Source organism: Schistocerca serialis, chromosome 9 (genome assembly GCF_023864345.2).
Source record: "Schistocerca serialis cubense isolate TAMUIC-IGC-003099 chromosome 9, iqSchSeri2.2, whole genome shotgun sequence".
NCBI classification, from domain to species: domain Eukaryota; kingdom Metazoa; phylum Arthropoda; class Insecta; order Orthoptera; family Acrididae; genus Schistocerca; species Schistocerca serialis.
The window spans coordinates 45880748-45892779 of record NC_064646.1 but is presented as its reverse complement, the minus strand read 5'-3'; the positions used below and the strand labels follow the sequence as shown (position 1 = coordinate 45892779).

General features: G+C 38.7%; 1 protein-coding gene across 2 annotated transcripts in view; it reads right to left on the bottom strand.

Moving 5' to 3' along the window:
* LOC126418682 (uncharacterized) overlaps nucleotides 1-6193 on the bottom strand; it is a 96201-nt gene extending 90008 nt beyond the window's left edge. For both annotated transcript variants that reach the window (XR_007575885.1, XM_050085575.1), the window contains exon 1: nucleotides 5484-6193. Coding sequence is in view for 1 of the 2 variants with exons in the window: in XM_050085575.1 (XP_049941532.1) it covers nucleotides 5484-5512 (29 nt within the window). In the remaining variant the exon portion in view is untranslated. The remainder of the gene's footprint in view (nucleotides 1-5483) is intronic.
* Nucleotides 6194-12032: the final 5839 nt, after the last annotated feature.

The window sequence follows — 12032 nt, the reverse complement described above, 5'->3', positions numbered from 1 at the left end:
TTTGTGCAACATCAAAAGCTGTCTACGTCCAATGGCTGTATCCGTCTCATCAATCCTTTTGGGATCACCAGTGAAGGCAGTTAAGGACAAGAATAGCACGACCATACCACTTCCACCACCAAACACAGCAATTGAAAATTTCCAACAAGAAAATGAAACTGAATCACTGACAACAGGTCCAGCACTAGAATCTCCACTTTCTTCAAAAACAGCTGAGATAAATGATTCAACTAGGACAGAAGTTTCCAAAGCAGCTTCAGCAGAAGCAGCTACGTACTACGCAACTGCATCATTAACAAGAAAAAAAACGCCTGATGTGCCAACAGCCAATGACCTTTCATCAGTATTGGCCGCTCCTCAGTCTTCAACAGTGAAAGACTTTTCACCAGCTTCACCATCATCAGCAGTAACAGAAGCAAACAGAAGAAGCACAAGAACCAGGAAACTTTCAACTCTGCAGGATTTTTGGTACCCGGCCTCAGTTACAAGACTAACATAAGGCAGATACCTTCAGATACACCAACTTCCAAGTCAAACCGGCAACAGACTCACCTCCACTGTCATCAACAGAAGAATAACCATGCCACCAGCTCATCTGAAGGATTTTTTAGCATCAGGTCTAAAGGGAAAGGCGCCACCAAGGTAAGTGAAAACAAATGCCTAACAGTGTTTCACCAAAACGTTCAAGGCATAAAGAACAAAGCACAACAGCTAGAAGTAGAATTGGAAAAATTTGATAGCCAAATTTTGTGTATCACTGAACACTGGTGCAAAGGGAAGCAAATTGAACACATTGCATTAGCCTCATTTGACCTTGCATGTTACTATAGCAGAATCTCAATGAATGGTGGAGGTTCATGTATCTATGTAAAAAGAGGTATGTCATTTAAAGTAAGATATGATCTTTTAGATCTAGGTGAGGACAAACATTTCAAACTTTCCGCTGTTGAAATAATAGACCTGGCATAGCAAAAAAATTAGTCATATTTTGTGTGTACCGCTCTCCTAGTGGAGACATTGATATATTCTTCTCAAAACTGGATCAAAGCTTAGACAAGGTTTCTGGACTAAAAGCAAATGTAATTATCTGTGGTGACTTAAACTTTAATATGATGAAGCCTGATAAGGCTAGCAACATTTATGTGAATATTCTAAGCTGTTATGGAATATCCTCCCTTGTTAATTGTCCAACTAGAATAACGAAAGAATCCTCCTCATCTATAGATCATGTAGCTACAGATATTGATAGTAAAAAATGTCATATTGTTGTCCAAAACCTGGGCCTAGTAGACCAACTCTGCCAGATCTTAAAAACTAACATTCATGTAGAAACTCCTCCTAAACTTTGTACATACAAAAGAATGTTTTCCAAATCAGCCCTGCATCAGTTTAAATCCCAGCTAGAATATGAAGATTGGAGGGAAGTCTATGCAGAAACCAACGCAAATCAGAAATTTATCAAGTTCATGTCAATTTCTAAACTCAGATTTGAAGAGATGTTTCCCAAAACTCTTTATCAAATTAAAACTACAAAGAGAAATCAGTGTGTGACTACAGGTATCAAAAAATCCTCAGAAACTCTTAGCTATCTCAACTCCATAAAAAATAATCAATCTAACCCAGAAGTTCTGCAATCCTACAAAAAGTACAGGAAAATTTACAGAAAGGTGTTGCTAGCCGCAAAAAAACTTTCAAACAACAAAATATTACTTGAAGCTGAAAACAAGAGCAAAGCAGCCTGGAACATCATCAAACAGGAAACATCTAACTCTGCTAAAAAGGACCTCAATTCACATATTAAAAACAAAGATGTACCAGTAGGTAACCCTAAAAAATTAGCTGATTTTGTAAACTCATATTTCAGTAGTATTGCAAAAAAATTACAGCAGAAATTTCCAGATATGTATAATTTACCTACTCAGAACCAGCCAACAAACTCAGTGGTGCTCTTGCCAACTACAGAAAGGGAAGTGGCACTAGTAGTACACCAACTAAAAAATAAAACTTCAGTAGGACTTGATGAAATCCCAGTCTGCGTAGTTAAAGATTGTATAGACTCCATAAAGGGCCCATTAACAGACATAATTAATGAATCTTTCGAATCTGGATACTTTCCGGAGTACCTAAAACAAGCAAAAGTTATACCTATCCTTAAAAACGGGGATGTGGAAAATGTAGAGAACTACAGGCCGATCTCTATACTGTCTATCATTTCTAAAATAATAGAAATACTAGTCAAAAAGAGACTGCTAAATTACCTGAATAAATATAATCTTCTTTCCAATTACCAATTTGGTTTTAGGCCCGCAAAAGGCACACAATATGCTATAGCATAGTTCACTAAAGTAATTTTAGAAGCACTGGACAAAGGTGAAAATGTAAGTGGTATCTTTTTAGACTTGTCCAAGGCCTTTGATACAGTTGACCACAAAATCTTACTTCATAAATTAGGGCAAATAGGAATAAGAGGTGTGACAAAGAAGTGGTTCAAATCATACTTGGAAAACAGAGTTCAACGAGTTGAGATATCACAAGTTTCAAACAATTCCCTTATAAAACACCTGTCTGACCCAGAAAATGTGAATATAGGCGTCCCACAGGGAAGTGTATTAGGCCCAGTATTGTTTCTTATATACATTAACGACTTCCCACAAAGTATCAGACATGGCGAAAAAATACTTTTTGCTGATGACAGCAACATAGTAATAACAGGTGAAAATCCAACACAACTGTCAGAAAGAGCAAACGAGGCTCTGAATGATGTCCACAACTGGTCATTAAAAAATAAAGTAACCCTAAATGTAAAGAAAACTAACTATATTAACTTCCAATTGAACAAAAAACGCAACGCCACTAGAATAAAAGTTAATAATAATGAATTAGAATGTGTAACAAGTACCAAATTCTTAGGAATGAATGTAGACAGCCAACTGAAATGGACAAACCATGTCAACATATTGGCAAAAAAATTATCCACAGCATGCTATGCTCTTAGAATCCTTGCACCGGTATGCAATAATACCTGTCTTAAAATAACATATTACGGATATCTACACTCAGTCCTCAGCTATGGGATCATGTTTTGGGGAAAAAGTGCCAGTAATATACAAACTGTGTTCAAAGTACAAAAAAGAGCCATAAGGATAATAACAAATAGCAACAACAGGGCCCACTGTCTAGAATTATTTAGAAAGCTAGGAATTCTAACTGTTTCTTGTGAGTACATCTTTCAGAACATAATGTTCATTAAGAAAAATCTCAACATGTACAACACAAACAGCCTAATACATGACCATGAAACAAGAGCTTGTCACCACCTCCATCTAGATAGAAAGAACAAGGCAAAGACGCAAAAAAGTATATTTTACAATGGGATAAAACTGTACAATAAATTACCACAAGAAATTAAAGAAATAAATGAGCCCCTCACTTTCAGACAAAAGCTTAAAACCTTTTTAGTAAGTAAAAGTTGTTATACTGTAAAAGAATATTTAACATAGATGTAGATTATTAGCAACATATGACATTATCACCAAAATATTATGTAATTATAAATATGTGTATGACTAGTTATAAAAACTACACAAAATATGAGAAACCTGTTTAATTGTAAATGTAAATGTGTGCTCATGTGTTGTAATCTGACGACATCCATACAATATTTATTGTTCCACGGATGAATAAATAAATAAATAAAAATAAAATAAATGAATAAGTTCATTGTGCACAGATGCAATGCTCGAAATGATTCTTTTACCCTGAGTGCCCCAAAAATCTGGGCATTCAGGAGACAAAGATCCCATGGTCATCAGGAAATACATGCTACCACCTCTCCTCCCCATGTGACCAAATACAGGTCATGACAATTTCATCCTCAGCTATGATTTGGATTGACTTCCTTTTGAGTCAAGCACCATTGCATATACACTGATAAACCAAAACATTATGACCACTGCCCACTCCATCACTAGATCCTGCCAGATGGCATTGCAGGCATGTGACGCGGTAATACAAATGTGTAAGCAAAGCAGACGTGGATGGGGGATCATCCTAGCAGAGACATGGGCTGCAAATGAGGAAATCCATTGAGATAAGCAACTTCAACAAAGGGCAGATTATTATTATTATTATTATTATACAGAACCTGTGAATGAGTACCTTGAAAACAGGAAAGGTGGTCGAATGTTCATGTGCTACTGCCATGAGCATCTACGGAAAGAGGTAGAAGGACAGCGAAACTACCACAAGGCACTAAATGGTTGAACATCCATAAATCTTCACAGAACTTATGGTTCAGAAGCCTATCTGCTCTGTAAAGTAGGATAGATGGTGATCTGTGGCATCTCTGCTGAAAAAGCACAATGTTGGCGTATGCGTAAGTATTTTAGAGCACAGTGTTCATCGTATACTGTTGAACATGGAGCACCACAGCAGACCACCCCTACATGTTCACATGTTGACCCAACATCATCAGTTAAGATTGCAGTGGGCATGGGATCACCAGGATTCAACCACTGATCAATGGAAACGTGTCGTGTCTTCGGGTAGATCACATTTTTGCTACATTAGGACGATGGTCGTCAACACAAACACTGTCACTGGTGTGAATGACAACTCAGACACACAGCACGCCACAGATGCAGGCTGGTGGTAGCAGTATTATGCTGTGGAAGATATTCCCCTGTGTTTGACTGAGAACTGTGGCAGTAATTGAAGACACGGTGGCAGCTGTGAACCACCATGCAAGCCTTCACGCTTGACGTCTTCCCCGGTGGCGATGTCATTTTTCAGCAGGATAATTGTCCGTTTCTCAGAGCCAGAAACATGCTACAGTGGTCTGAGGAGCATTGTATGAATTCATGTTGCTATCTCAGCAACCAAATTTGTCTGATGTAAACCCTACGGAACCGATCTGGGTCATTATCAGGCGCCATCGCTGCATACAAAAAACAGTGGTCCATTATTTACATGGCAAGTACATAGACATCTAATGCCACGTACCTCCAAAAATCTACTGACAAACTGTCTGATCCCTGATATGCAGAATCAGTGGTGCATTTAATTCCAAAGGCAGACAAACAAGCTATTAAGCAGGGGGTAATCATGTTTTGGCTCATCAGTATATATTGCATTAGCAACCGTGGCCATGAATGTAGTATTAAATTAATTAACAGACACAGTTTTTCAATAGTTTTGAATCTGATTTTTAAGAGATTGTGTTTTGTTTCCTCCAATTCTTCAGCTATTCCACATTCTATTACACTAATATGAGTCACCCCCTGTCCCCCTGCCAAGCTTACATCTGGATACAAGGCTACATGTTATAGTTTCGATTCAAGTTTATCAAGAGAGTGAATAGTTCAGAACTAAGGAAGGAGTTATGCAACATGACTTTTTTCAGCAAATCTATTTTACACAAATCAGAAAGGGCTTTTAAAACATTAAACTGGGATGAATAATAAATAAGCATAAATGGATCTTACCTGAACAACCTCTGATCTGCAGGTGACATTGTTTTGTTTGCTTTGGATCCCAAACTAATTCAGCAAAATATAGAGGCTCATTGTCTAGTATGCTGATAAAATTGCTCCATTTTTAGCAAACACACACAACTGCTCACTCGGCGAAAGATCTGTACCTATACACCGGAAAGTTCACAGGACATGCTAATAAAAGAGAAAGGAAATAGAAGTGATCTGCTGAAATATAGACCCACATCACTAACATCAATTTGAATTAGGATTTTGGAACATATACTGTGTACCAAAATTATGAACTACCTCAAAGGAAACAATCTATTGACACAGAGCCAGAACAGTTTCAGAAAATACCAGTATTGTGAAAAATGACTAGCTCTTTATTTACATGAAGCAATGAGTGCAGTAAACAAGGGATCTCAAACCGATGCTATGTTTCTTTAGTTCCAGAAGGCTTTTGACTTTGTTCCTCACAAGCACCTTCTAATCAAATTGTGCGCCTTTGGAGTATCGTCTCAGCTGATTGACTGGGTTTGTGGTTTACTGTCAGAAAGGTCATAGTAGTAATTGATGGGAAGTCATTCAGTGAAACCGTGGTTATATCTGAGATTCTCTGAGGAAGATTTATAGGACCTACGCTCTTTTAATCTATATAAATAATTTAGAAGACAATCTGAGCAGCCCTCTTAAATTGCAGATGATGCTGTTGTTTACTGTCTAGTAAAGTCATCAGATGATCAAAATTAACTATAAAATTTGTTAGAAAAGATACCTGCACAGTGTGAAATGTGGCAGTTGACCTGAATAATAAAAAGTCTCTGACTACATACCTAGGAATACAAACAACTTACATTGCAACCATCACATAGAAAAAGTCGTGGAAAAGGTTAAAAAAGACTGTATTTTACTGGTAGAACATTTCTAAGATGAAACAGATCTACTAAATAGTCTGCCTACACTACGCTACACTTGTCTCTTCTGAAGTACTGCTGTGCAATATGGGATCCTTACTAGACAGGATGATGGAGGACACCAATGATGGAGGACACCAGCAGAGTTCAAAGGACAGTAACTTGGTTTGCACAAAATAGGGAAGAGAGTGTCATGGACATGAATTGGTGTGGCAGTATTAGAAACAGACACTTCTTCATTGCTATGAGAGCTTTTCATGAAATGAATCAATAACTCTTCTCTGACTGTGAGAATATGTTGTTGACTCCCACCTGCATAGTAAGAAATGACCATTGTGGCAAAATAGGAGAAATCAGAGTTTGCATAGGAAGAGTTAATGTTCATTTTTCTCACATTCTAGTCAAGAGCAGAATGGTAGAGAAACAGTCTAACAGTGGTTTATGAACCCTATGCCAAACACTTAAGTGTAAACTGCAGAGTATAATGTAGCTGAACAGAGCAAGTATGACAGTAGGCCTGAAGATTAGTAATAGTCAGTTGTTGTTGTTGTTGTGGTCTTCAGTCCTGAGACTGGTTTGATGCAGCTCTCCATGCTACTCTATCCTGTGCAAGCTTCTTCATCTCCCAGTACCTACTGCAACCAACATCCTTCTGAATCTGCTTAGTGTATTCATCTCTTGGTCTCCCTCTACGATTTTTACCTTCCACGCTGCCCTCCAATCCTAAATTTGTGATCCCTTGATGCCTCAAAACATGTCCTACCAACCGATCCCTTCTTCTAGTCAAGTTGTGCCACAAACTTCTCTTCTCCCCAATCCTATTCAATACCTCCTCATTAGTTACGTGATCTACCCACCTTATCTTCAGCATTCTTCTGTAGCACCACATTTCGAAAGCTTCTATTCTCTTCTTGTCCATACTAGTTATCGTCCATGTTTCACTTCCATACATGGCTACACTCCGTACAAATACTTTCAGAAACGGCTTCCTGACACTTAAATCTATACTCGATGTTAACAAATTTCTCTTCTTCAGAAACGATTTCCTTGCCATTGCCAGTCTACATTTTATTTCCTCTCTACTTCGACCATCGTCAGTTATTTTACTCCCTAAATAGCAAAACTCCTTTACTACTTTAGGTGTCTCATTTCCTAATCTAATTCCCTCAGCATCAACCGATTTAATTTGACTACATTCCATTATCCTTGTTTTGCTTTTGTTGATGTTCATCTTATATCCTCCTTTCAAGACACTGTTCATTCCTTTCAACTGCTCTTCCAAGTCCTTTGCTGTCTCTGACAGAATTACAATGTCATCGGCGAACCTCAAAGTTTTTACTTCTTCTCCATGAATTTTAATACCTACTCCGAATTTTTCTTTTGTTTCCTTTACTGCTTGCTCAATATACAGATTGAATAACATCGGGGACAGGCTAAAACCCTGTCTCACTCCTTTCCCAACCACTGCTTCCCTTTCATGCCCCTCGACTCTTATAACTGCCATCTGGTTTCTGTACAAATTGTAAATAGCCTTTTGCTCCCTGTATTTTACCCCTGCCACCTTCAGAATTTGAAAGAGAGTATTCCAGTTAACATTGTCAAAAGCTTTCTCTAAGTCTACAAATGCTAGAAACGTAGGTTTGCCTTTTCTTAATCTTTCTTCTAAGATAAGTCGTAAGGTTAGTATTGCCTCACGAGTTCCAACATTTCTACGGAATCCAAACTGATCTTCCCCGAGGTCCGCGTCTACCAGTTTTTCCATTCGTCTGTAAAGAATTCGCGTTAGTATTTTGCAGCTGTGACTTATTAAACTGATAGTTCGGTAATTTTCACATCTGTCAACACCTGCTTTCTTTGGGATTGGAATTATTATATTCTTCTTGAAGTCTGAGGGTATTTCGCCTGTCTCATACATCTTGCTCACCAGATGGTAGAGTTTTGTCATGACTGGCTCTCCCAAGGCCATCAGTAGTTCTAATGGAATGTTGTCTATTCCCGGGGCCTTGTTTCGACTCAGGTCTTTCAGTGCTCTGTCAAACTCTTCACGCAGTATCTTATCTCCCATTTTGTCTTCATCTACATCCTCTTCCATTTCCATAATATTGTCCTCAAGTACATCGCCCTTGTATAAACCCTCTATATACTCCTTCCACCTTTCTGCCTTCCCTTCTTTGCTTAGAACTGGGTTACCATCTGAGCTCTTGATATTCATACAAGTGGTTCTCTTCTCTCCAAAGGTCTCTTTAATTTTCCTGTAGGCAGTATCTATCTTACCCCTAGTGAGACAAGCCTCTACATCCTTACATTTGTCCTCTAGCCATCCCTGCTTAGCCATTTTGCACTTCCTGTCAATCTCATTTTTGAGACGTTTGTATTCCTTTTTGCCTGCTTCATTTACTGCATTTTTATATTTTCTCCTTTCATCAATTAAATTCAATATTTCTTCTGTTACCCAAGGATTTCTATTAGCCCTCGTCTTTTTACCTACTTGATCGTCTGCTGCCTTCACTACTTCATCCCTCAGAGCTACCCATTCTTCTTCTACTGTATTTCTTTCCCCCATTCCTGTCAATTGTTCCCTTATGCTCTCCCTGAAACTCTGTACAACCTCAGGTTCTTTCAGTTTATCCATGTCCCATCTCCTTAAAATCCCACCTTTTTGCAGTTTCTTCAGTTTCAATCTGCAGTTCATAACCAATAGATCGTGGTCAGAATCCACATCTGCCCCTGGAAATGTCTTACAATTTAAAACCTGGTTCCTAAATCTCTGTCTTACCATTATATAATCTATCTGATACCTTTTAGTATCTCCAGGATTCTTCCAGGTATACAACCTTCTTTTATGATTCTTGAACCAAGTGTTAGCTATGATTAAGTTATGCTCTGTGCAAAATTCTACAAGGCGGCTTCCTCTTTCATTTCTTCCCCCCAATCCATATTCACCTTCTATGTTTCCTTCTCTCCCTTTTCCTACTGACGAATTCCAGTCACCCATGACTATTAAATTTTCGTCTCCCTTCACTACCTGAATAATTTCTTTTATCTCGTCATACATTTCATCAATTTCTTCATCATCTTAAGATGTTCAGTAATTGAGTGGTGACTAGTGAGTAATGGAAAACAGGAAGTAGAGTAAAACAAACAAGTGGATAAGAAAAAATAGAGCAATTGGGGACACGACACTGCCAGCTACGAAACTTACATGGTGATAGGATGTGAATGTAATGAGACAAATAGGACATAGGTGGTGAAACGAAAAGATTGGATGTGGAAAGCTGAAGATGGTAACTCATGGAGAAGTCTGGAAGGGGCCTGCATATGCAGTGGATGGCAAATGGCTGGTGCTGATGATGATAGTAATTTGCAAACTGGTTCTGCAGAGGCATATAGCTACAAGCCTTCTTGAATTGTTTCCTGTCTGATGTCACATCCTTGGCTACACACTCACTTTGCCTGCTTTGTGGAAACCTGTTTTGTCGGGTGTTAAGAGGAGGCAAACCCAAAGGGGTAGGGGTTGGATCAGTCCAGTGACTGGCAAAGAAGGCTGAGAAGGCCAGCCTTGGGTATGGAATTTCAACAGATCTCTCATCTTGCAGCATTGTCCCAGAATTTATCATGGCACCTTGGTTCTATGTCAAGTGGAAGGACCGCACCAGAGACTTCAGAGGTTTTGTGATGAGTTAGGCTGTGACATCCAGGACTTGTAGCATATTGTTGAGAATTATAGGGTCCCCTTAAATGGGTCAGGCTGCTACCCAGGTAGCTGACTGTGTGGGGGGAGGGGGGGGGGCACACAAGGGGTTTGTAGATTAGCCAACTCTCCATCGAATCCAGATAACGATAGCTGTCAGAAACCCAGAAGTATCAGTGTAAGATTGAAACAAATGCCTCTCATAGGTGAGAGTATTAACATCCTAGTGGTTAACCTGCCAAAACATTGACAATAAAGGGCCTGAGTTGGAAGTGCTACTGAAAGCAGCAAAGCTCACATAATACTCGATACAGAGTCCTAGTTGAAACCTGAAATTGATAGCAGTGAGATTTTTTGGTAACACTGAAGTGTATATAGAAAGGATAGGCTAATGGGAAATGGAGGTGGTGCATTTCTCACAGTAGACGAAAAACTCAAATCCACAAATATAGAAATTAAGCTGTATGTGAGATGTTTGGGCAAGACTCAACATCAAGGGTGGGAATAAATTGGCAATTGGATTGTTCTATTGTCTACCAGACTAATCTCCTGATGTAACCAAAAGCTGGAGAGAAAGCCTTAGTTCACTTGTACGAAAGTTTCCCAGCCATACTGTAATCATTGGTGGAGACTTAAATCATCCAAGAATCAATTGGGAAAATTACAGTTTTGTTAGTGGTGGCCATGATAAGACATACTATGAAACATTACTAAATGCCTTCTCTGGAAACTACCTAGAATAGGTAGTTGAGAAGCCCACTCGTGATGGAAATATATTGTATCTAACGGCAACAAATATACCTCACCTCTTTGAGGATGTCCACATAGAAACTGATATCAGTGACCACAACATGGTTGTGGCAGCAATGATTACCAAAGTACAAAGGACAACTAATACAGGCAGAAAGATACATATGTTCAGTAAACTAGATGAAAAATCAGTATTGTTGTATGTTAATGAGAAACTTGGAAACTTTCAGCACAGGGCAGTAGTATGGAAGGAACTATGGCTCAAGTCCAAAAATTAGTTGACCATGCATTGGATAGATATGTAGCCAGTAGAACAGTTAATAATGGGAGAGACCCTCCATGGTATACAGTCACTGTAAAGAAAGTACTAAGAAACAAGAGACCACTGCATAATAGATGTAAAACAAAGCCTAGGACTATGGATAGAGAGATGCTGAATAAAACACATTTGGCTGCCAAGAAAGTAATGCATGAAGCCTTCAATCATTCTATAGCAGAATAATGTCAAATGACCTTTCACAAAACCCTAAGAACTTCTTGTCACATGTAAAGGTTGTTAGCGGCACCAAAGTTACTGTCTAGTCCCAAGTGAATGAGTCATGAGCTGAAATTGAGGGTAGCAAAGCAAAAACTAAAATGCTAAGATCCATTTTCAAATGTTCCTTTACAATGGAAAACTGAGGATAATTGCTCCAATTTAATCCTCATACCACTGTAAAGATGAGTGAAATACGTATTAGTGTCAGTGATGTTGAGAAACAGCTGAAATCATTAAAACTGAACAAAGCCACAGGGCCCAATGGCATCCCTATCAGATTCTATACTGAATTTTCAGGTGAGTTATCCCCTCTTCTAACTACAATCTATCATAGATCTCTCAAACACAAAACCACACCCAGTAGTTGGAGGAAAAGTGTAGGTCACACCTGTCTTCAACAAGAATAGTAGAAGTAATCTACAAAATTGCCGTAAAATATCCTTGGCATCAATGTGTCGTAAAATCTTAGAACATATTCTGAGTTCAAAAATAATAAAGTATCTCGAACTGAATGACCTCCTACATGCCAACCAGCATGGATTCCAAAAGCACTGATCACGTGATATCCAACTCACACTTCTCATATGATGCACTGAAGGCTTTGGATCAAGGCAGTCAGGTAGATACTGCATTTCTTGATTTCTGTAAAGCAGTTGACTCATTAC